The sequence below is a fragment of the Opisthocomus hoazin genome, chromosome 1, assembly GCF_030867145.1.
Source record: "Opisthocomus hoazin isolate bOpiHoa1 chromosome 1, bOpiHoa1.hap1, whole genome shotgun sequence".
NCBI lineage: Eukaryota > Metazoa > Chordata > Aves > Opisthocomiformes > Opisthocomidae > Opisthocomus > Opisthocomus hoazin.
In genome coordinates, this window is record NC_134414.1 from 24,728,758 (window position 1) to 24,755,130 (window position 26,373).

The 26,373-nt window shown below is 39.4% G+C and overlaps 1 protein-coding gene across 2 annotated transcripts in view; it reads right to left on the reverse strand.

The window, feature by feature from the left end:
• Nucleotides 1–26,373, reverse strand: part of SACS (sacsin molecular chaperone) — a 67,542-nt gene that overhangs the window by 15,709 nt on the left and 25,460 nt on the right. The window contains exons 1-8 of one of the 2 annotated variants that reach the window (XM_075419217.1): nucleotides 23,751–23,830; nucleotides 23,379–23,529; nucleotides 20,378–20,465; nucleotides 17,115–17,200; nucleotides 13,228–13,339; nucleotides 11,778–11,924; nucleotides 9,027–10,509; nucleotides 5,701–5,792 (exon numbers count right to left, since the gene is read on the reverse strand). In XM_075419217.1, coding sequence (XP_075275332.1) covers nucleotides 5,701–5,792; nucleotides 9,027–10,509; nucleotides 11,778–11,924; nucleotides 13,228–13,339; nucleotides 17,115–17,200; nucleotides 20,378–20,465; nucleotides 23,379–23,529; nucleotides 23,751–23,752 — 2,161 coding nt within the window. In that variant the 5' untranslated portion in view covers nucleotides 23,753–23,830. Of the gene's footprint in view, nucleotides 1–5,700; nucleotides 5,793–9,026; nucleotides 10,510–11,777; nucleotides 11,925–13,227; nucleotides 13,340–17,114; nucleotides 17,201–20,377; nucleotides 20,466–23,378; nucleotides 23,530–23,750; nucleotides 23,831–26,373 lie in introns of those variants that run through there. The other variant, XM_075419209.1, reaches the window with a different exon arrangement.

Consider the following 26,373-nt stretch of genomic DNA (forward strand, 5'->3'; position numbering starts at 1 on the left):
TCATTTGTTAATTGACACAAGAGTTCTCAGGCATACATAGCAACTACAGATTTACAATCAAAGCGGAAGCTTCAAACGTATCTTTGTTTGGCTGATTCTTTACACTACTTGTTTGCGTAGTAGCAAGTAAGAATCTAATCCATTATTTGTTTGTCTATAATTGCAAAGATTCAAATAGATTTGAAAGATTATTTATTACATATAGAAAAGAGCAGCCCAGATGTAGATAATCTTACACTAAAAGTGACAAGCAACAAAACTCAGTTGTGCAAGGAGTGCTGAAAATAAGTCATACATGCTTTGATTCTTATTATCAAAACCCTCACTAAAAGAAATATATGTTAACACTCTTGTCTTAATTACCATTAAGACAGTTTATACTTTAAAACTGCAGAACATCTGGGGGTAAGAAAACAGTACAGATATAAAAACACCACTACCTCCCAGCGACATCAAAAACAATGACTGAAATGGAAACAACTGCTATTTGAACTTCAGATATTTCTTCCATCTAGATAGCACTGCCATTTCCTTAAAAGCATCAGTCAAATCAAAGACATTATCTACTGTCCTAGCTCTGCTGGAAATCAGTAGTAAGACATCCTTCAGAAAAAAAATTTTTCCTTTCATTTCATGCTTAAAGATCCATGTATTCTGTTAGTTCTACTAAACAGAAAACACAAGTAATCAGAGCAGGTTTGTGAAAGTGAGAAATACTTGCAGCAGTGGACCAACAAGAACCTACTTAAAAGCTAAGCTTAAATCCCACTACTTAAGTACAGAACTTTAGAAATATTGCTTTAAAATCTATACATGTGATTTTAAAATACTTGAAATCTTCCTGCATGGGAATTATTAAAAAAATATTGATCATTTCAGTGTAACATAACTACAAGGTTTTCTTCATCAATATGCATTTTCCCCTCAAATGCATTCAGACCTCTTTTCATAATTATCTTTGGTAGCTATCTTTTGGCAGCTCTATTTGGCAAGTTTTGTTTACAAGAAAGCTGGGGTAATGAAAATAGCTAATCACCAATTTCACACAAATATCAAGCTTCAATCCAAACCAGTACATCTTCAGTTAACCATACCTGAAAATCCCCAGAGAAGCTGTTGGGCTAGAACATAATCAAATCTATTTTTAGAAAACATCTCATGAGTTACACATTAACACACTAAATATAGAAACAGTTATTAACTAGAAAAATACAGCACACAACTTATGGGAGCAAAAAAAGAAGATGTGGTTGTCTTTGTACAACACATTAAAAAAATTGCATCCCATCTTCTCAAAGAAATAACACAAGGAAGTTTCTATTTCTGCAACTGTATCAGGAATCTCTCCAATGTAGATTCTACAGCTATGCAAGTAAAATTCTTGACAAGTAAGGTTTCAAAAGTTGTAAAAAAACCCCTCTAATGCTTATTATTTATAACAACATACAACCTTTATGGTACTGAAGTTATACTTTACCATTATACAAACTCTTAGAATGAAGAATAATTTAGGAGGAGATAGAACAAAAAGCAGGCCACTACCATCTTGCAAAAGATAATCTAGAAGTCCTTACAAATTTCTAGAAGATTTAGAAGAATTATACTTGTCATGTTCATTTACTAAAATATGTTCTTCTAATCAATAAGAGGCATACTACCAACCAAGAACAAGTCCCTAGAAAAACGCTGTTCACAGAAACTGCCAGAGGAAGAAGAGACACAGAAGCAAGACATTAAATGTGACCAAAAATCTTCCAAGGAACTAGAAAGACTAGATAGACTTTGTTGCAACTCAGAGACCAAGCCTGGAAGTGAAGGACTGTCCTAGAAGAACTCATCAAGGGAGTGCTTTATGAATACATAGGGGTTTTTTTCATTTTGCTCACGTCTACTTTTACTGTTTAAGATGTATTTAAGCATATAGTCTGACAAATCGGTATGTTGTTTTGGTTGTTTTGCTCTGATTTTTTAATTTAAGCATGATTTTGGACTGCTTTGTGACATTCACTTGGAGGAAATGATCTAGGACAATACATCTGGCTACACTGCAGCACATTTGAAACCTTATGGAGATGAGCCAGGGGCTCTTGAGGTAATAGAAGCCAACAGGAAAACACCAGTGAAATACCTCAAAGGAATTAAGGGGTGTTTCTCCAAGAAGGTGACATGGCTGACAGCCCAGCTGAAGTGCCTCTACACCAATGCACACAGCACAGAAAACCAACAGGAGGACTTTGAAGCAACTGTACTGCTAGAAAGCTACAACCTAGTTGCCATTACTGAAATTTGGTGGGACAAATCCCATCACTGGAGTATGGCTGTCGATGGCTATGACTTCAACCACCCCGACATCTCCTGGAAAAGTAGCACAGCAAGCTGTAGGCAATCCAGAAGACTCCTGGAATGCATCAAGGATAACTTCTTAATCCAGGTAACAGAGAGCCCTACCAGAGCGGATGCCATACTGGACCTGTTGGTCACCAGTGCAAGTAAGCTAATCAGTGACATCAAGATTGGAAGCAGCCTGGGCTGCAGTGATCATGCATTGGTGGAGTTCACAGTTCTAAGGGATACGGGTCAGTCAAAGACTAAAGTCAGGACCCTGAATTTTAGAAAAGCAAACTTCCAGCTCTTCAAGCAGTTAGTCAATAGGATCCTCTGGGAAACTGTCCTCAGGGACAAGGGAGCAGAACAGAGCTGGCAGATCTTCAGGGATGCTTTCCATAGAGCAAAAGAACTCTTGATGCCCAGGTGTAATAAATCAGGCAAGGAAGGGAAGAGACCGGCATGGCTGAGTCAAGAGCTGCTGGTCAAACTAAAGGATAAGAAGGAAATGCAAAAGCAGTGGAAGCAGGGGAAGAGTATAGGGACGCTGCCCAGTTGTGTAGGGATGGACTCAGCAAGGCCAAGGCACACCTGAAGCTGAGCTCGGCAAGGGATGCAAAGAGTAAGAATGGCTTCTACAGGTATGTCAGCCAGAAAAGGAAGATCAAAGACAGCATACCCCCCCTCCCCCAATGGCAAGACTGAAAAAACGGTAACAACAGATGAGAAGGCTGAGGTACTCAACAACTTTTTGGCCTCAGTCTTAACTGGCAACCTCTCTTTCCACACCTCTCAAGTGCACGGATTGCAAGATGAGGACGAGGGGAGCAAGGCCCCTCCCACTGTAAGAGAAGATCAGGTTCGTGACCACCCGAGGAACCTGAACATACATAAGTCCATGGGACCTGATGAGATGCATCCCAGACTCCTGAGGGAACTGGCTGATGTAGTTGACAAGCCACTGTCTGTGATACCTGAAAAGTCATGGCAGTCAGGTGTAAGTCCCCGGTGACTGGAAAAAGGGAAACATTGCACCCATTTTTAAAAAGGGAAACACTGCACCCATTTTTAGAAAGGAGGACCCTGTGAACTGCCGATCTGTCAACCTCACCTCTGTACCTGGGAAGACCCAGCTCTGGAGCCCTCAGCAAAGACATGGACCTGCTGGAGCAGGTCTAGAGGAGGGCCACAAAAATGATCCAAGGGATGGAACACCTCTCCTGTGAGGAAAGGCTGAGAAAGTTGGGGTTGTTCCGCCTGGAGAAGAGAAGGCTTCAGGGAGACCTTATTGCAGCCTTCCAGTACCTGAAGGGGCCTTATAAGAAAGATGGTACCAACTTTTTAGCAGGGTCTGTTGCAATAGGACAAGGAGTAATGGTTTTAAACTGAAGGAGTGTAGATTTAGACTGGATAGAAGGAGGAAATTCATTCACAATGAGGGTGGTGAAACACTGGAACAGGTTGCCCAGACAGCTGATAAATGCCCCACCTCTGGAAACATTCAAGGCCAGGTTGGATGGGGCTCTGAGCAACCTGATCTAGTTGAAAATATCCCTGCTCATTGCAGGGGGGTTGGACTAGATGACCTTTAAAGGTCCTTCCAATCCAAACTACGCTATGATTCTATGATCTCAAAAGTCAATTTAAGGTATCCTCATGAGGAACTGGCATTTTTCTAAGCTAACATTCCTGTCTTCCATACAATCTTCCATCCATCTAATCTCACTCTGGCTGTCTCGATCCCTATTTATTTCTGTTCTTGTAAAGTCCCAGCAATTACTACTGGAGGACGGAGTAGTTCTCTATGGTTCTGTCCCAGATTAAGAATATTCATTATCTGGATACACAAATTAAGGCAGTCACTACTGTAAACAGTTTATAGCCTGTATTAAAACAAAATAAATTAAAAACAGTACTGGCAGAAATGAACAGTAAAAAAAAAAGAGTAAAGAAGCATATTCGCCTGCAACAACAGACGCAACACGCATCATACAATATGCCCATAAGGCTTTGACAATTCTGCTTTCTAGAACAAAGGTTTTTTTAATAGTTTCAGACTTGCTGTTCTTCATATTCTATTAAAGTCCCAGCACTGATTTCCTATGTTCTATACCATTTGTATCATTTTAAATATTTACACTGTTTGTGCAATAAGTCACTCCCAATTCTTTCAATCTTTTCACAGATGCTTTGCCTCATCTTGCCTCAGAACTGTCTTATTTTTCTATTATTTTTGATAATGAAGCAATGATCAAACCATGGAGAAAGGAGCAGGTTTCCAACTGAACAGGAAGAATAATAAACAGAGAACACAAAGGACTGAAGCAGAATAAAGGTCAGAACAGACCGAAGAAATAGAGACTGTGACTGAATGACTGAAGACCATGATAAAGGGTATCTGGAAAAGCAAATCTAGACAATGATTTATAGTATTCTATGTCTGGTTCTAATGTCTTCAGTCTAAAAAAGAATTCTGATGAATTGAGCAATTTAAAAAGAGACAAGAATCTTTTTCTGAAAAGCACATTTTATAGGCATTGAAGAACAGCTCACCATATATTCATACTATTTAAAAGCTGAAGAGTGACTTGTTTGCAACTTGTGTTTACGTGAAAAGACTTCTGAGACTCAGACTTCAAATTTACCAATCAAATGCATAGTGAAATGCAAGGGTGGAAAGGTAAACATAGACAAACTCCAAGTAGAAAAGAGGCAAAAAATTTTAGTTGTGAAGGCAGCAAAACATAGAAGCATCTGATCTACAGATGCAGCATGCTTCACCAAGTCTTTTGATCAAGACTGGAAGTGTTTCAGTCGGTTCACATTGACACAACCATAAACTATGAACTAAGACCTGGGAAACATTTGATGAAATTATATGATCTACGGTATGCTTGACACTTGATGCTGAAGCTGGTTTCATCTGGTTTAAAAAAGAAAATGCACTGATGTGATCACTTGCGATTGTGAGGTAAGAGATGATCCACAATACCAAAACCATGACAGAGCTATTGCATACGCAAATACTACAAATGCAAAATAAAATTCAGGCTGTCTACAGTGGAGGAATACTACTTGAACAAAATTACTGAACCTTGATTATGTGCTTTACTAAGTTAATATCTATTCTTTTATTGCAAATTTTCATCCTTCTTCCCTTGCCTTCAGCCTTTTTGTTCGTTTATAATTTTAATTTGCGTTATTTCCAATTCAAACTAGATAGTCTATTGTTTCTTGAATATTTTTATAGATGAAAAAATTATTTATGTGAACTCAATTTTGAAAGAGACATTACTTTAAACTTGGGTTTAGAACTATTAGGGTTCAATCATTAGAAAGCTGTTTCACTACATGAGAATACAAAAGACATATTACCTCTGCTTTTGGCAGCTTCTTTCAAAGCAGCTAGAACCTCAGGCTTCAGGTCATCAGAAAGTAACCTTCCTTCCAGGCCAGGAAAGAGTGATCTAGCACACCATAAAACAAACGAACAAACAAGAAAACCCAAAACACACTTTAGCAAAGCATCTAATTTATTTATGTTGCTGCACAGACACAACCAGCTTAGTAATCATCATGGTAAAACAGGTCGCATGCAAAGCAATTGCTTACATATGTAAAATAGAGCTTTCAGGGGGCGTTTTCTTATAAATGAGAAAATCATACATTTAGAAGCACAGAGTAGTATGAAACTAATTTTTCCAACTACTCTTCTTTTCAAAGCAGGTCTAAGCAAATTTTCTTTTGACAGAAAAAACTGTGATTAGAAAATTATTTTCATTTGTTTATATTCTAACAGAAAAAAGGTAAAATAGCACCTACTATTCTATGTCTCTTAAAGATTCTATGTGAAAGCAAACAAAAAAGTACAACGTGTAATTCTAGGACTTCACACAGATCTGTGGATTCCAAAAGATCTGCAGACAGTGGTTAAGATTATTGTAGCCAAGAGTCAGTCCCATCCTGCCCTTCCCTTCCTTTATGTTAGCACTTGAAACTATTTAGTTTTTTAGGGCTTTGTTCTTCCTGAAATCAAAAATAACTATCCAATTTAATTCTGACAGCAGGTATGTTAATTATACATAAATCAACACAGAATCTTCTACTTCCACAGGTGTTAACAGAAAGAAATTCATAAGACCTTATTTCAGCTTTTTTAACAGGCTCCATATTTGAACACATGAAGACTGAAACACTTAGGTTGAATGCATTTTAAAACATCTAACAAGACATTTATCATATTTATAAGATTAGAATTAGAAACTATTACTGTAGGCAAGAAGAGAGGCAAATAAAGCATTACTATTTCAAATTTCTGTATTATCACAGCTGGCAAGTAGATTTATGCCTGGTATAACAAGCTTTTGTATCAGTCTTACAAGACTAACCAAACTAAGTCCATTACCAACAGAAAATGAACTGAGTAAGATACAGTTGTATCATAAAGTTTTTAAAAAAGTATCTTGTGACTAGTCTGAAGCAGGGCTGTAATTTGTTAGTCTCATCATGGGAATGTTTTCTGTATTAGTATACTGGCTTAACCTCTGGAAAGAGAAACAAAGTGAAAAAATAGCAAAAGACAAATCATCTCACAACAGATGCTAGAGAAATGTTTTTATTATTATTATTTTTTAAAGAAGACACTGGAATCACAGGATCTGAGTGTTGTTAATCCCCTGATAAATAGCCTGAATTGTCTAGAACAAGAAAGATTATGGGTTTAGAATGTAATAGAAAAAGAACAGCAGCAGACTTGGGAAAAAAGCAAGCTCCTCTCAAGCAACATGGGAAGACCTGCATCCAACTGCTTTTCTTGAAGATTTATTGTCTATACATATACTTAAAGCTTCTTGACAATGTGCTGTCTACACATATATTCAAACCACAATTTACATAAGGACCTTACTTGAAGCACTTTTTACCTTAATACCTATATTGGCACACTCCAATCCACCTCTACCTCCCTTACAAATAGTCCATAGGGCAGTAAAAGCAACAAAGCACATGCCACGTGTCACATTCTGTGAAGCTGAGGATCTAAAAATTAGTGGAACTCTGAGGGAAAGCAGAAGGAAGGGTGACTGTGAACATCCATACGGGTAACAGCTACAGGTAAGACATCTGGTGTGTCTGAGTGACTTCAAGTGGTACATTTTAAGAGCTTATTTGGAGAAGAGCCCAAACTTAATAAATCTTTTATATGTGCAGAATCCAGTACAGACATTAAAAGCAGTAGTCGTGCTTTCTCCCCAGTGACCTGAATGTCCCTTATTCCAGCTAGCCTGCTCTTTGCTATCCTCTCCCCAGTGTCAGTGAAAACTTTTTTGGCTGGTGAAACATAATCCAAATTGGAACACTGATGCAGCTGGGAAATAAGCAAGTTAAAAAATTAATTGGAGAGGGACTGGAAAGAACAAAGGGAGAGCAGATGTAAAAGACAAGCCCACTTCTTTCCATGCTAGTATCTGCTTACTTCCTGAAACCACTAAGTGTTTTACTAAACACTTGTAGCTTTTCCTAAGCCGTTCACTGAAAGTAAGAATGTTGTGTGAAGAAAAAAAAAAAAAAAAAAAAAAAAGCCTGAAGTCATCTCAAGCTTTAAGTTTCATAAAAGCTCTCATCATTACCTGATTTGATGTACTTCCTAGTATGCATGATTCTAACCTCCTCCGTTTATAATTCTCATAGGAGAGCTAACTTGAAAGGTATCTTGAGGTACTCCCTTAAAGCCTAGATCACACGATTCTCTACAGTTATAATGGCAAGTAAAGTTACAATGTCAAACTTTTCAAATGAGATGTATTGATCGAGAGGATTGTAAGAAACGTGAAGCTATAACAAAAAAGCCTTAATATTTTCTAGTTTTTAGTAGTCTTTAGTACTGTAACTTGTATTCCTGCATGCGTAGTGATCTAACGATGTAACTGTTACATTAATCCCTGTTTTCTCATTAAGGAATGTAGTGGAAGGACATGGGCACAAGCTACCACTTAGTCGTTAGACAAAATAATTAAGTGAAACAAAAGTGGTCTTGGTTCTCACCAAATAATTGGGATAATTGTGGGATAAAAGAGACTCCTAAATAATTCTACTCCAGACAGCTCGGCCTTGGGAGGGCAAATGCGCCAAGCTACAGAGATAAGGAGGCACCAAGAGAGCAACAAGACTGGAGCCAAACAACCTGAAGGACATGATGTACATGATCCTAGAACTGAGTCTGCGCAGAAATAAATGTCAATCAGTGAACAGCGTGATGAAGAGGATGGGCCTTCATCTTGGGACCACCGAAGACCACCCAAAGATGCTAACAGATATGCGTGAAAGATATTTACATATGCTAATTAGTTCTTAGAAATATAATGAATATTTACATATGTGATTGTATTTAACCTGAAGCAACAGGGTGTCTGGTGCGCACGTTTGGAGGAGAAATGCCCCGTGTGCCCGGCGCCGCAATGAAGAATACCTGCTTAACAGTATACATTGTACTGTTAGGTTTTTCCTACCGGATCTTCGAATCAGTATGCACACAACATGTACATATATACAGAAAACTGAGTTCTGTCTGTGCATTATTTCATTATGTTACAGACTGCTGCATATCTTCTTGTTTGTTGATAAGCAAGTAACAGTCTAAAGCTCTGTTTTCAGATTTAAACTAAAAAAAAAAAAAGTATCAGTATTTAAAATATTAAATATACCTGGGATATTCTTCTGAGGTTATGTAAACTACATCCTGTTCTGACACAGATGAGGAAAAAGGAATAAAATTCCCATTCTGTAATGGCAAAAGTTCCAATCCAATCAGTTCACTGTAGACTCCATCAGAAAGCACAAATTCTAAAAGATGAAGCTTTTCTGCAGCAGGTCCACTGTGTCCAGATTTCCTTAGTACTTGCCGTACTACAGCAGGAGTCACTTTTTTCACAGCTTTCGCAGTAGAAATAGTAAGATGCACTGCACTAGCAATATTTGCTGGTACCTTGGCAATCTGCTTCCCTGAATTCTGGAGGTAGCTGAGAACAGACTGTGTGTACTCCAAACTCTCATCCATTTCAGAAAAGTGCACCTGTTCCACTTTTATCCACTGATTACTCACTGAGTAAATAACTGTGTGCTGGAGCAGCTCTTTAAAGAGAGGTACTACAATTGGTTTCCAGGGTACCCTGATTTTGTTCTCATCCGGCCATAACCCGTAAATTCTTTCAGCTGACAATGGAAAATCTGAATTCTTCTCAGTCTCCATTCGTTTGATAGCTTCCAAAATAAGGGTGGTATATGCCTTTGGCACTATATTTACCACAAGAAGATCATTCCACAAAGCTGCTGGATCTCTCCACTGATCCAACTCTCGCCATTTGATACTCCTCCTATTGTCTGTGAGACCAAAGAAACCACTAACATGAACTGGGAGTCCAGTTTTGCTTTCTTCACCTGGAGGCAAAGGCAGAAAACAAAATGCTCTTCCTGAAAAGTCTGCTACAGCTCCTTTTTCCTCCCCATTAATTGATAAAGACATGGCTATTCCAATAGTAGGGACAAATTTCAAGTCATCAGCTAAACAATCCAGTTCAGTACACATTCCTCGACCACCTACACAATTACATACTAACCAAGACGTTTTCTGTGCATCCTTAACACTCTCATCTTCTACAACTATATTTACATGGTATGTCACACATGTTATGCTATTGCTTGGAACTCCCTTACAATACTGATTTATTGCAGATCCTAGGATTTTGATAGAATTGGGTCTTTCGTGTTTCAAGGCCTTGTTCTCACTAGCGGTAACTCTAAAAATCAGCCTCTCGGTTCCATCAGCTTCCCTAACATGCAATGAAACATCCTGAACACTCTTCAAGAAAAGCAATACTGTGTCTGCATCTGCTCTGAAGGATTCAAACAGCTCCAAAACCTTCTGTTTGTCATAAACATTGCTGCTCAGTTGGGAAGGCTGAAGACGAAGCGGGAAACGAAAAAAGGTACCAGGAAAGTTTCCATTCTTAAAGGTTTCCTTAGTACTACCAAATACACCGATGAAAGGTGCAAACTGGTCTGTAAGTTCATTGATTTCCTTGCTATCTTCTTTCAAATTCCAACACTGGCCTGATTCATGAGGTCCAAAAAGGGTTTGATGGGGATCAAGCATTCCAATCTGGTCACCACTGAAAATACTAGGGACATCTGTATACATAAAAAACAATAACTATTAATAATCCTAAAACAACATAGTTTTCAAATACAGTCTTAAGGGACAAATTTTAATAGGGCAAGAGAAAAAAATGTTACACAACTGTGATGAACCGAGTGTAACGCCCAGGGAAGTGGCTGAGTCACCATCCCTGGAGGTATTTAGACATGTAGATGTGGCACTTAAGGACATGGTTTAGTGGTGGATTAGGCTGTGTTAGGTTTATGGTTGGACTCAATGATCTTAAAGGTCTTTTCCAATCTGCATGATTCTATGATTCTGATAACATATAATTCAGTGCTTATTGACAGGAAGAAACAAGCACACCCCCATTATGCAATTAAATATATGAACAGTCATCCAACTATTTGAATTCTAGCAAACAGTAAGCAACAGAAAGTATAATTTTTTTCAACTACATACTTATATCTTTCCATTATTTTCAGGAAAAAAAACAATTTAATTTACTAAAGATGTATTCTATTACATTCATACTTTACATATCTTTAAGGCTTGCAAACAGTAATCTTGTACATTTAGAAGCATAAATTCCCAGAATTATCAAACCATTGAACATATTAACTCAACTTTTATTGATGCTCTACTAGGTAAAATATTATGAAAAAAACATCCCGTGTCTTACAAACTCACTTCACAAGTTACTTCACTGTACTGTTGTAAGTGTGTAGACTGTAAGCACTATTGACACTATATGCTTCTTCTGTACACAAGTAAAACATTTTGCCAGAATAATAGGTTTCAAGACTGAACATTACCAGTCTGTGAAAGAGTATGTACTGTCTCTCTCAAATGTAAATGTGCATATACCTCTATTACGCAATATAATTCCTAGCATGAAATAAAAACACTGCTTATTATGGAAAGAACCCACATAAAAGTTTCAGTCTATTCTAAACTTTCACATTTCTACTTACATATCTACACGCTATTATGGGAATCTGTAATATGCACAGGAGTGCATAACTGAAGTAATAGTGTAAAGGAATGTTCATTTCAATATAAGGGACTAAGTACACAATGATGTTACTAGAAGAAAGAAATCTCCTCCAAAAACCTTCAAAATCCAAAGGATACCTTATAGGGTTTTAGAAAAATAGGAACACTTCTTAAGAACGCTTAGCCGGGGATCTAATTAAAAAATGCACTATAGAGAAAATATTAAATGTTTGATGAGTATCTAAAATAATTAAACAATTTAAAACTTCAACATTTTCATTTTAAAATATCTACTTGTGTGTACCTGTTATATGATAAACTGAATTAAAGCCAATTCCAAATCTTCCAACTTTCAGGGGATCATCTTTCTTCCTGCTTCTTGCTATTTCCTGTATACCATGCCAGTCCTCGGGAGTGAAAACTGCATCATTGTATGCATAAAATGCTGGCCCTACATTAAACACGCAAGTGTTAAAAAGAAGGCAGAAGAAAACTATTTACTGTTAAAAATTTCTAGGAAATAAACTTACAGAACTGAGAAAGTATTCTTTAAAGTGTGCATGTGCAAATTTAATCGGGAATCTATGACTCAAGCTGACAATCAGATTATGTTTGGTGATGAAAGGGAGGAATAGAGTGGCAGCAAAAGCAGAAGCAAGGAGATGGATTTACCTCTGTATATGGTACTTAAGAGATTTATATTCTGATGTGGTATCTAGTTCTGGTGTCCATATTTTAAAAGAATCATTCTGAAAAACTGAACAGAAAGCAGAAAACAACAAACTTCTGAAAGAAGTGTCCTGTGGCGCAAGGCTTAAACTCTGTCTGTTCAGCCTACCAAAGAGATATTTGAAAGACGTACTAATCACAGTCTATTACCACCTCCACTGGAAGGGGATACATAGCAAGATACAACAGCAACCTGTGTCTAGAAAGTAAGACAGACAAAATCAAATTAGAAGACACAATGAGGATGATTAACAACTGAAAAAAAGCTAGAAACACGTAGCAGTGGATCATCCATCACTGAAATCTTCAAATCATGACTGAATGCCTTTTGGGATGATTATGCAGACTAATTTGTTTGATGAACTGACCTCTATCACGTAAAGCCACATTAGATTATATAAAAACCTTAAAGCTACAAGAAACTACATTTGCAGTATACAGGCAGCATGAGGCAAAGTATGGTGCAAGCGTGAGAGAATAAGAGATGGGGAAGTAAACAGAACTGCCTGGAGAATGCTAAAATGTAACTTGCTACAGTTACCTTTACATTAAGAACTGGAGACAGCTCTCAAAAGGTAGAGGTCAGTATGCAGAAAATCTGAAAGTTACTGTCTAATACCCTAAGCATTATTTTATCCTAGGTCTTACTTATTAACTCTTCTACACTTGCTCTACTAAAAACTCTTGTATTTTGGGATACCGAATGAACACAATGAAATAAGCAACAGGATACAGAGTCATGCAGGGAGAAGTGTCCTAGAAGAAAGCTGAAGATGAAGGCTTTTTCAAATAGCATTAACTGGAATCAGCTGGAAAGCTGCTACTGACAACCTGCAAGACTACAGCGTAAGGCCTTCAAAAGCAAACTAGCTTTGGAAAAGAATCATCAACGTTAGAACACAGACAAAATATACATCTAGTAAGGTGGTCATCTCCATATAGCAAGGAGAAAAACACAGAACCACATCCATATTGAAGAATAATGGCCAAAATTTAAAAAAAAAAAAAAAAAAATTTGTATTTACCCTGATATTGTGCCATGTCCTTTGACCACAGAGTTTCTGTTCCATACTGAGTTTCATCATATAAAAACCTAACCTCTGTGGCACCAGCATCTTCTGCATTCTGTATCAGTTCCTGAGGCAGCAAAAAAACAAACAAAAACAAAGTATAATGCAGTAATGTTGCACATATTCTAGCAATGGCTTTCCAACTTACATGGTAGAAAATAGTAAGCAATTGTCTCAAGCGTAATTGTTTTCATAATTTTCAACCAAAATTATTTTATCCAGTTTACTTGAATGAAAACAGCCATCATTATAAAAGGAATATTCAGACAAATACTACAAACATGATTTGAATTTGGAGCTCAGACACCACACACAAGCAGTTACAAGGTTGAGAGATAAGCTACTAAGCTGTTACTACTATATTATCCCAAAGCAGAGTTATACAAGTCTCAAAACAATGCAAGATGGTAGAAGAAAAAAAAAAAATTAAAATAACAAAATAAACCCTAAAAGTTTACTGTTAAGTCCACACAACAGCTGTAAGAGAACAGTGAGGAATCAAGTCATAAAAGGGCAATACAGAGCACTCTATATCAATTGAGCTCTGTATGAACCAACTGTTCAAGAGCCACGGCACTCACTTCTAATACCCCTTCAGCAAAGGGCTGCAAAACAGTTCTGACCAGTAACTGTAAATCATGAACCAACAGAGCTCACATGTTGAATGAAGCCCGTAGACTAGAAAGAGGCTTATGTTAAGATTGAGTATTTGTCAAATAGTATTAGTAGTGGTAAGAGCTATGGAAAACTCTAACAATTAAAATGTCAACAAACTAGTTCTGTAAACACTACCTTTAACAAAATATGCCAATCCAGTCCCATTTACATCAATAGCATTATACTCTGCAGACACATAAGCATGATTATAAATACCTACAGGATTAGAGCTTCACCCCATTCTCTGTTTACACTGAATCATCAAAGTGTATCAGGGCTCCAAAGGTACACACTCATACATATATATATGCACACACACGTATATGTTTGTATGGGTATATGTATGTTTGGCATAAGGACATATCTCAGCCGAACTGAAAACCTACATAGATACATCACATCCAATTTATTCACACAACATAAATTTCATTTAGTTAGGCATAAAAGACTTGCTAGCAAGATGAATCTTTACTTTAAAAATGCATCAACTAACAGCAGATTATTTCAGATTAGGTTGCATTCTAATATACTGTTGATGGTAAAATAAGCTCATTGTTATCTAAGATCTGGTTTCAAAACTATAACCCCTCAATTTTTTACTTTGTGACAACATGTTCCATCTATAAGGCACATCACACAAGTAAACAAAACATATTGTTTATATTGTCACTTCCACATAATTCTGAAGCATGATGAGAGCAAGAAATATACCCACATCTCAGTGTAAATAATAACTGTTTGAAGAATCTCCATGAGGTATTTAATTACAAAAAACATGTTCCATCTATAAGGCACATCACACAAGTAAACAAAACATATTGTTTATATTGTCACTTCCACATAATTCTGAAGCATGATGAGAGCAAGAAATATACCCACATCTCAGTGTAAATAATAACTGTTTGAAGAATCTCCATGAGGTATTTAATTACAAAAAACATGCAATTTTTCTTCTAAAAGAATAATCATGGCAATCACTCAAGAAGATACAGAAAGCTAGCCAAAGCCTCTAGAAATATTAAGTATGGAACCACCGTGTAGTCAGAGACTTGCATTCATGCTGTGGCACACAGAGCGTCTGCTACATTCAGCTGTAACAGCATTGTATTTGAAGAATCCAAATGGTGAGATCAATTCTAACAGATCAGTAAAATTCCTGGTAGTAATCCCTCCCTAATAGTCTGTTAACTCTAAATTGTAAATGATGAAAAGAGAAACACTACTACTTTTAGATTTACCTGTCTGATTTCCAAGGACATTATCTTACTTCTTCAAGTTAGAATTAAAATTTGGTTTTAAATTATTAAGAAGGTCTGAACCCTTCACGATTCAAACGTATCTTACAGATTCAACTAGTACTAGGAAACAGTAAAAATGCAAGCACCCATCCTATGAACAGACACTGCTCAGAACGTATCCAGGATGCGGTTTGCCAAAATAACTGAAGGTACGCTTATCTTAAGCATTCACACTAATCAACTTCTAGCTTCACGATTGCAAAGAAAACCTTCCAAGAAACAGCAGGAACTGTCATCATCTGTCACCATTTGTATTAGTGTGTTTTATATATATGGATAAATATATACATACATCTGTACCAAATCCTCTTAGTTAGAATCCAGTATTCCCATATACTAAGGAAATTAATCTCCTAGCATCCATGTGATAAAGTCTTCTGGATGAGTTGCTTAACATCCAACTATGAACTAATCACCCCAGATGCTTTTCAAAAAAAAAAAAAAAAAAAAAATCAAACTGCCGTTTCCAGATGTTAGCATAGGAAGCTATGATAAATCAGACAAATTTTCTACAGGTACCTATCTTCCCCCCTGTAGGACTTGACAAATGTAGAACGATCTGTATTTTTTCAAGTCACAGAATCAGAGTATAGTTTGGGCTGGAAGGAACCTTTGAAGATCATCTAGTCCAACCCTCCTGCCATGGGCAAGGACACCTTCCACTAGATCAGGTTGCTCAAAGCCCCATCCAACCTGACTTGGAACACTTCCAATGATAGGGAATCCACAACTTCCCTGGGCTACCTGTTCCAGTGTCTCACCACCCTCATCCTAAAAAATTTCTTCCTTAACTCCAATCTAAGCCTACCCTCTTTAGAACTGTTGCCTCTTGTCTTGTCACTTCAGGCCTTGGTATAAAGTCTCTCTCCATGTTTCTTATAAGGGGGTTTTCTTATAAACCCCCTTCATATGCTGAAAGGCTGCAATAACGTCTCCCCGGAGCCTTCTCTTCTTCAGGCTGATCAATCCCAACTCTCTCAGCCTTTCCTCATAGGACAGGTGTTTCCAGCCATGTCTTAAGTACGGTGAGGTGAATGCCACTCTACCAGTTCACCATCCTATTTACTGAAAAATTTTTTAGTGTTTAATGTTGTCAGTTCCGTTGTTAGGGTTGTACATGTAACACTCTGCACTCAAAATTGGAGCACGACAATATTACATGCCGATGTTGCAGACTTTGAAGTCTCCTGGACCAATGGTAAAACACCATAAGGAACACTAACCACAGTTCAGAAAATCCTGTAACATTCTTTTGTTACGAGAACCAATGTCTAAACTAAAAACATTTTTCAGCCCATACAAAATTAATGGGTTCGTTATTCTTTTCACTCTAAAGCAAGTCTCACAAAAGCCACTCAAAGACTGCAATCAAAAGTGTTCTTAATCTAATGCTGAAACTTTGTGACTGTCACAGTTCACTGAGGAAAATATATTTAGCTACCAAGAAATTCCACAGCAAACTCTTGTATTAAAGTCTCCAGCTTATCCCAGTCTTATACTAAGAAAATCCCTTCCTAAAATTTTATATACTATTATATGGTTTTACTATAGCTTATAGCAGAGATGAACAATAAGATAGTAAGCAAAATAAACATTTTAGATAGCTTACACAACGTACATCATGAAGTCTCTGATTTAATTATAATACCTGCATTTTATCTCTACTTTTTTATAAATTACAATGGCATCTGTGACAAGCAAACTCAGAGACCTTAAACACACACACACAAAAAAACACCACAAAGGCAGAACTCACTTTGCCTTGTCCACAGACATGCAGACATGTATCTCCTGTATTAGAATTAATATCTAATGAGGTACAACAACTGCAAGATTTGCTGGAAAATGTTAAATCAATGACTGCTAAAACTATCATTCATTGTATACCTTAAGAATCTGTCCTCCTTCTGGGTATCTTCTCAAAATATCCTTAAGAAAATCAACAAGTGGTGGAGTTGTTTGTCCAAAGCGACCTAAAATCAAACAAACAAAAAAAATCTATTATGCATTTAATTTCAGACTAAAAAAAAAAAATAAAATACTTACTAAACAATTACTGGGAAATTTTTTTTTTAATTAACTCAAGGCCTGATACTATAAACTCTTGTTATTCCAAAATCAACTGTAAAAATACATCATAAATCTTTTTATTAAAAAAATTAAAATAGCAGTCTTGATGTTACTGTCAATGTACTGTTTCCTATCTAGATGAAATAAGTTTGGGGGCTAAGTCTTTGCATCAGTTATACCCTAACTGCCACTACTGATTGTACAAATGTAGCAACTTCTAAAGGACTACTACTTTTTAAGTAGCAGAACAGTGCTCTAAGAGAAAGTGTCTATCACAGAATTAAAGGTTCAGTACTCTTCAATTCAAACTCCAGCCTGAGACTAAAGCACAGCTCCCCAAATCCAAACCTCGATAACATGTGATTCAAACAAATATTAATGATGTAATCCACACAAGGAAAACAGACTCTACTGATGCCCCATCTATCACTTCCTTGTAAAGTTAATAATGAAGTAATTATTCTCTCTCTCTCCCCCTCCCTTCTGCATATATATGTGTTTATGAAGTATTCAGATTCAAAACACACACACATTATGTATATTATGGAACAATACATTACACAAAAAATTCCACCACAGAATCTTCAGCAATGTGGAAAAAAGGGGATAGATAAGAGATATATTTGCTGAGAAGACATCAAGTAAAAACATCAAACATCTTCTTGTCTTTACAACCGCGCTTTATTTAAGGTAACTTAATAGCATCAATGGAGGGGAAAAAAAAAAAAAAAAAAAAAAACAAGAAACTGCAAATCACAGCTGAAAGTGTGTAAAGTATTTTATAACTTTTGTTACTATTTTTACAGTACACAGAAGTATATGAAAGTCAGCAAGCAATATGCAAACTTCCAAAATAATGTGAATTGATCAACAGTAGGAAACTTTGGGTGTTTTGTTTCTTAGGAGAAATTCTCTAAAATCAAGAAAACGATCTTCTCTAAATCTAGCTTGGGCAGGCAGGAGGAGTGTTTAAACTACACATTTCACTACAGGAACCACAAGAAGAGATAAGTAACTTTAGTGATAGGACTGAAGATAGACATTATTCTAACTCTTTACATCTAAGAGCAGAGCTGCTCTATGTATGTCAAAACAATTACTTGGTCTAGAGATCATGACTTACTGCATGCTATCAAATGCTGAACTGATCCTTCCGAGTACTAGAGTCAATCATATTTAACACAAAACTGGTTCCACAAATCTGAAGAAATTTTTTCCACAGTAAGGGCAGCCAAAGCACTGGAACAGAAGCCCAGAGAGCCTGTGCAGTCTTTATCCTTGGAGGTTTTCCAAACTCGACCAGATCAACCCTCGAGCAACCTGGTCTGACCTCGGAGCTGACCATGGTTTGAGCAGAAGGTTGCAGTAGAGACCTCCTGATGTCCCTTCCAACATGAATTATTCTGTGATCATATGAAAAGATCATGCATTATTTGACAGACACCAGTGATGACTGAACACAAAGGTGACGTGGGTGATCTTCAGGGTACTTCAGCAACCAATGTGCTTGGCCCTACTGACCATGCACTTCCTGAAGTTAGAAATTCAGGGCCTTCCTTGATTCATCTGCCGTAAGGAAAGATTTCAGAACTGAAAGGCTCCAGAATGAACACAAACAGCTGGTACTAAATCCTTCAGATCTTTTAGATAGACTTACATCAGAGAAGCTGTGGGCCAGAAAAAGTTAAGTGCTTTATCTAGACATGGACTGCTTAGAGCAGTATCTCCAAGAAAACCTCAGAGCCAAATATTCCATTCATAGGCAGAAAAAACAGCAGCAGTTTTTCTTTCCCATGGAAGATTTCTTAGGGCTACTACACTACCTTCTCCACACGTTTGCATGGCAAAAAAAACAGCCCAGAGAAGAAAAAAACCCTCTTTTTATTTAGTCTATCACAGCCTACATACAGCAAAAAATTATCAGAGGAAATAGTCAAGAATGAGAGAAAGAAAAACATTTGATGCAACAGAACTGGGGTCTATTTTCATAGATGTTTTCTAACCATTGCAGGTTCTAGAGAATGTGAACATGAACTTCTGGCTCATATATAAGAACGCTTCTCTTCCCTATGTCACTAGAAAATTATAACCCTACGCACTCACAGCTTATGTTGGCTAGGAAATACAACATTTTGTGACACCAAAGAAAATATCTGCATGAAAAGAATGGTCTCCTTCTCCATCCTATCATCTCATTAGCATTTACTTCACCCCTTTAAAAATATTGTTAAAAGAATATTAATGCTAGCAACCAAGTAACATAATCATTACAGATTTTAATTAGAGCATTTTTGAAGATATTCAGGTATCATTATCTAATTCAAGATAGCATACAAACTGATAAACCTGCAATTTTTGTAATAAAAATGTGACTAAACATAATAATCAAAAAAAAAAATCAGAAGAAATCCAAAGGTTTTTATCAGTGTTATAGTTTTCTACATAGTGGTTACGGAAATGATATCCTTTCAGTATCTGAATACAAGTACTCAGATTACTTTATACGAGACAAGGCAGCTACTAATGCTACTTCTAGGCAAGCTTTATTGATTCCAAAGGACAGCAATATTCTAACTTCTATGCATGAAACAACAAAGAAAAAACTAAACACCAAGACACTTCAAATGAGAAGTTTAATTTTCCTGGAGCAGAATTAAAAGAATCATAGAATAGTTTGGGTTGGAAAGGACCTGTAAAGGTCATCTAGCCCAACTCCCCTGCCGTAAGCAGGGACATCTTCAGCTAGATCAGGTTGCTCAGAGCCCCGTCCAACCTGGCCTTGAATGTTTCCAGGGATGGGGCATCTACCACCTCTCTGGGCAACCTGTACCAGTGTTCCACCACCCTCACTGTAAAAAATTTCTTCCATATATCCAGTCTACATCTACCCTCTTTTACCTTAAAACCATTACTCCTTGGCATAATGAACAAGTGAAGTGATACCTAGGACTTATAAGAAAAATAACTGCTCGCCATCTAAAGAAGAGAATAATTTCAATTTTCAATTTCAATTAACTCCAGATTGCATTAGAAAACATGTTGACCTTCCAGTTTATAGGCAGAGACAAGTATTTTTGTACCTCCTCCTTTCAATCCTTTTGACCGAAGCTTCAGAAAAACTTGATTTTGAGACTTCTGAAGATCCACAATCTTGATACCATCAGATAACTGAAATAAAATAAAAAAACCAACACATTTTCATCAGAACATTCCGCAGCATAAATAATTTACTGTAGCTTCATTACCTACATATTTATTCTATGGAAACTGGTTTCATCTAAAAGTATACAAACACCATGAAACATCCAGTATTAGGTTTGAGCAGCACTTTCAGTCCCTGGGGTCTAGGGTGGCCTCCTTTGTGTAATGATACTCCTCAGATGAAGTATCAGTTTGTTAGTTACGGGACCAAAAAAATGGCTGCTAACAAATCAGGTGGAAAAAATGCCTATAGAAGCATACTAAGAGCAATCCACGGCCTCCTGTTTTTACATTTGAAAAGTCCCATGTTCTGGGAACTTCCGGAAGCATACAACTAAAGCAGTTATTGTTCTAAGGTACATGCCCATAAAGAAAATAAACGTACACAGGAAGTATAGGGTCTATGTACTTCAGAAAGTACATATGGGTATGCGATTTCGTAGGAGTTTTAAACTAAGCAGTATCAGCTCAAATCAGCTAGTAATACAGTAGAGACAAAAAGATGTCACAGAAACACCCCTGAAGAATTTGACAGCCTCATCTCCCCACTACCTCTACATGCAGACCTATGGACTCACCAGGAACATCAGAGAAACTGAGGCAAACTAAGCAGCAAATTCCTTAGCAGCCATCAGGAAAACTACTTAGTAATCACAGCACATAACAGATTTGTTGCAATTCTAGTTTCACATTATATGTGTGTCCCAGTCACATACATTGTGATGCTAAAATAGTCATATATGACGTGATGTTATCCTGCATACCGCGATAACAAATGTAGAAGGTGCGCTGTGCTAAGAAGAAACTTAACCAACTCAAATTAGTTTCCTTTATAGTAAACTGTATTAAAATTTTATTATGTGAAATTATGTTATTGTATTAGTCTCAGTTTATAGCAAAGCTCAGGACTACCTCCTCACTTCAATGGGTAAATACAAGTCACCAGAAAGAAGTTGGTGCTTACACAGACGTAGACACTTACAGTCTAACTACATTTAATAAGCAAAAGACAGTCCTAGTCCACAGTATGTAGTCATAATTTAAAAACAGTAATAAGAAAAAAATATTACTTTTTACTTACACCAGTTTTCAGTAGTACTTACAACAACAGTGCATTTCCTGTAAATTCCTACAGAAATGTTATACGTTAGCTGATCTTGTCTTAAGATGTAAAATAACTGACACTGGGTATACCACCTACTCAGGACTCACTAAAATAAAAAAGAATCCACAGAACACCATAACTCATCACCAAGTATTAAAGCCATAGAATAACTGAATTTTCTCAGGTAGGATTTTTGTACCAAAACACCAGCAGAAACTAGGAGACTGAATAGACTCAAAATAATAGTTTAACACTGTAAGTAACTATGAGATAAAGAGATAATGGATTCTACTTAACATCTGTAAACTGCACGTAGCAGCTGTAATTGAAAAAAAAATATTTACTGATGAATATTCTACTACTTCAGTAAATCAAAAAATAATTTGATCTCAATAAACAGGAGTTCAAAAATTTTAATGGATTTTCAAAGGATAGAGGATTTTCAAAATTGCTACAGTACAGAATAAATATTCCCATATGTATTCTAGTTTAATATTTAAAAAAAAAAAAATCAGAATAGCTATTACAGTCTGCTTACTGACTGTTCCCTGCCAAAAGATAGTTTTCCGTGCCAGACAGATTGCTGCTTGGATCTCAGACGAATTTCAGAAAGTGATGCACAGATCTCCTTCCTCACAAAACAGGAAGGCCTGCAGAGCACAAAATTAACGACACACACAATCAGGCAAAACTACATGGGCAGTCTGTTTCAAACCCGAGCCCTTAAAGGCTGCTTGTGTTCCCCATGTAGGTTCTTAAAAGCTTCTTGAGCAATACATCTAGTTCTTTCCTAGCATCATAGAATGGCTTGGGTTGGAAGGGACCTTTGAAGACCACCTAGTCCCAACCCCCCTGCCACAGGCAGGGCCATCTTTCACTTGATCAGGTTGCTCAAAACTCCATCCAACCTGACCTTGAACACTCTCAATGACGGTGGAATCCACAACTTCTCTGGGCAACCTGTTCCTGTGTCTCACCACCCTCACCCTAAAAAAATTTCTACCTTATGTCCAACCTAAATACATCCTCTTTCAGTTTAAATCCATTACCCCTTGTCCCATCACTACAGGCCTTGGTATAAAGTCTCTCTCAATCTTTCTTATAAGCCCCCTTTATATACCGAAAGGCCACAATAAGGTCTCCACGGAACCTTCTCTTCTCCTTTATGCATTTCCAAGTCCCCTTGCCCTATTTAACCCTAATTTCCAACCTCCTCTCCCTCCCCTCTTCTTGCCTCTACTCCTCCCATCCCAACACTATCTCCAGGTTCCCACTTCCCAAGGCCATGGCTAGAAACATGGCAAGCAGTACCGAAATGGTGACCCCAGGCCGATGCCTTCAGCGCAGCAAGGTCATTTGACTCCCCTCTCCTGGACCCAGATCTCAACTTCTAACTTCCCGTAAGAGCTTCCCATCAGGGTGGCATCAACCCTGCTGCTGAAGCTGGTGAGCAGGTAGAAAATCAATTAAAGATCGAAAGGAAGCCAGAACAAGCGCATCAGCATTCTCCGGTGAATCTTCTGCTCCCCTTCAGAAAAATGAGGGTAAGCCATATGGATTATGTCATAAAAGGACACAAAAACCCCAATGACACAAGCCAGCACCATCGAGAGGAGCGCGAGGGCTGGCTGCTCGTCCCAGCGGCCTCCCCGCTCCCCTCAGGCCCGCACCGCGCTGCCCGCGCACCGGGAGCCCCGGCCGAGGCGCACGAAGCGGCCGGGCGAGGCCCCCGGGGAAGCGGCGCTGCCCGCGCCGCCCGCCCCGCCCCGCCTCACCTCTCTGCCGCCGTGCCACAGCCGCTGCTCGGCGGCGGGGAAGCCCGCTTCCGCCTCGATCCGCGCCTTCACGTTGCCCACAGCCGCGGAGGGCGGCAGCTCGAAGGTCCTGCAGCCCAGGCAGTCATGGAGGACGCTCACCCGGGCCAACCTGCGACGACACGAGAGGCACCAGCTGAGGAGAGACACGCAGCGACCTGACCCGGCCCCGCCCGCCCTCCGTCCCCCTCGGGCACCCCGGAGGCCCGGGACGCGGGTACCGGCATGGGCGGGCGGGCGCCTGCCCCGCTCTCCCGGGGAGAAGGAGCCACTCCCGCAGCGCCGCACGCCCGCGGCTCCAGGCCCGGCCCGGCCCGGCCCGCCGCCACTCACATGCCGGCCGCGGCACACAAAGAACCGTTAGCTGCTCCCGCCGCTGCCGCCGCCGCCGCTCCCCACCCGGGGAAGGGGCGGGGCTCGCCCTGAGGTCTGCGCCGCGGAGGAAGAGGAAGGAGGGAGGGAGGTGAGGGGGGAGCGGGGACAGAAGCCGCCCTGAATGAAGCAGCGGCGGCTGCGGGGAGAGGTGCGCCTGGCCCTCAGCGGGTCCCCCGGGGCCGGTGGCGGCCCGGCCCGCTGCTCCCCGCTCTGCCTCCGCGCAGGGAGGCCCCGCAGACCTGGTGGGGGAGGCTGCCCTTGGCCTGAGGGACGCGCCTCAGGGGCGAGATGCCGTCCAGAGGGACCTGGACAAGCTCCAGAAGTGAGCCTGTGCGGACCTCATGAGGCTCAACAAGGCCAAGGGCAGGGTCCTACACCTGGGTCAGGGCAACCCCCACTATCAATACAGGGTGGGAGATGAAGGGATTGAGAGCAGCTCTGCCGAGGACTTGGGGGTACCGGTGGATGAAAAGCTGGACAAGAGCCACCAATGTGCGCTCACAGCCCAGAAGGCCAGCCCTATCCTGGCCTGTATCAGAAGCAGTGTGGCCAGCAGGTCGAGGGAGGGGATTCTGCCCCTCTGCTCCGCTCTGGTCAGACCACGCCTGGAGTCCTGCATCCAGCTCTGGAGCCGTCAGCACAGGAAAGACATGGAGCTGTTGGAACGGGTCCAGAGGAGGCCACAAAAATGATCGAAGGGCTGGAACACCTCTCCTGTGACAAAAGGCTGAGAGAGTTGGGGCTGTTCACCCTGGAGAAGGCTCCAGGGAGCCCTTATTGCAGCCTTCCAGTACCTGAAGGGGGCCTATGGGAAAATATTTTCAGCAGAGCTTGTTGCAATAGGATGAGGAATAATGGCTTTAAACTAAGGGAAGGTAGATTTAGACTGGATATAACGAAGAAATTTTTTACACTGAGGGTGGTGAAACACTGGAACGGGTTGCCCAGAGAGGTAGTGGAGGCCCCATCCCTGGAAACATTCAAGGCCACGTTGGACAGGGCTCTGAGCAACCTGTTCTAGTTGAAGATATCCCTGCTCACTGCAGGGGGGATTAGGCTAGATGACCTCTAAAGGTCCCTCCCAACCCAAAGCATTCTATGATTCTAATAGCTTTAGTCTATCTGTGATCCCAATGAGCTAAGGGGACCTTGAGAAACTTGTGGAGGTGGCCAACAGAAACCTCCAAGTTTCATTGTGTGCAAAGTTCTGCACCTGGGACTACAGGCTGTGCTTCAGTGGTGGGCTGAATAGCAGCCCTGCTTCAAAGGAGTTGGGGGATACCAGGCTGAATGTGAGGCAATAGCGACCCTAAAAGAAGGATGACCAGCAGATCAAAGGAAGTGAGTCTCTGGTCAGTGCTGGTGAGACTGGATCTAGGATATTGTGACCAGAATGTGATGTTTTGGGCTTCCTCAGTTCCAGATCCCAGCAGAGGACTACTAACACGGTCAGGGGCCCAAAGAATGTGACCTACAAGGAGAAGATGGGGGAGTTGAGCTTGCTTAATCTGATGAGAAGGAGACTAAGGTGCAGTATAGTATCATCCCTCAACTACCTGAAGGGCAGTTACAAAGGCGATGGAACTGAACTCTTCTTAGTAGTGCAAGACTAACAAGAGGCAATGGCAACAACCTGCAGCTTGGGAGGTTCACACTGGACAGCAGGAAAAAACCTGTCACCAGGAAAGTAGCGCAGTACTGGCACAGGTTGTCTAGAGGCACTCTTCATACTGGAATATTTTCAAGGCTTAGCCATGGCTAATCTGATCCAGTATTGGTGATCCTACTGCTTTCAGCAGGAAGATGGACTACAGACCTCCAGCCAACAATTCCGTTTCATTCCAAAAGGTTCTCAGTTCCAGTCCCTGACTAAACTAAAGCATACATGACTTTACTCAGTGACAGGGAGTTAAAACCATTACTTGGCAGCAACAGATAGCAGAGTTTCTGTGGAAGGGGAAAAAGATGCAGTGAAACTGTTGGCAGAAAGTGTATCAAGCTAAGAAAAGATGAGCCCACTAAAAATGGAAGGAAGCTTAAAAACCACAAAGGTCAGAAGGATCAGGATCCAACACAGTATCTAGGTAGACAGAGTTTTGCCAGTGCTGCAACATCTTATTTCATTCATCAGCAGTATTTGTATATTCAATACTACGGGATTATAAGAAAATGTTAAAAATTTTGCTTCACTAGAAGCTTTCACTAGAAATAATAAAAAAGCTATTTTAACTTAAACAAGATGGATATAACTCTTCGCTTTAGGACTTTGTTCATTTTAATGAACACTCATTTTTCATCAGGAAAATGAACACCAATACTGACAGCAGATCCAAAGAATGGGGAAAAACAAGCTCTTCTCAAACTCCACGAAAAGTAGAAGTATTCCAAGTACAGTTTCAGTAGAAACCTCTTTGCAGAAAGTTAATTGGAATTTAAAGCCAATCCTACAGCATTAATTACAATGCTGATTTCTATCAGCAACATCCTGGCCATTCATCTGGCAAGGAATGTAGAATATAAATCTCTTTTTTATTATAAAGTGATTTGTACATATTCTGTTATCTGTTATCAAATTCTTTTG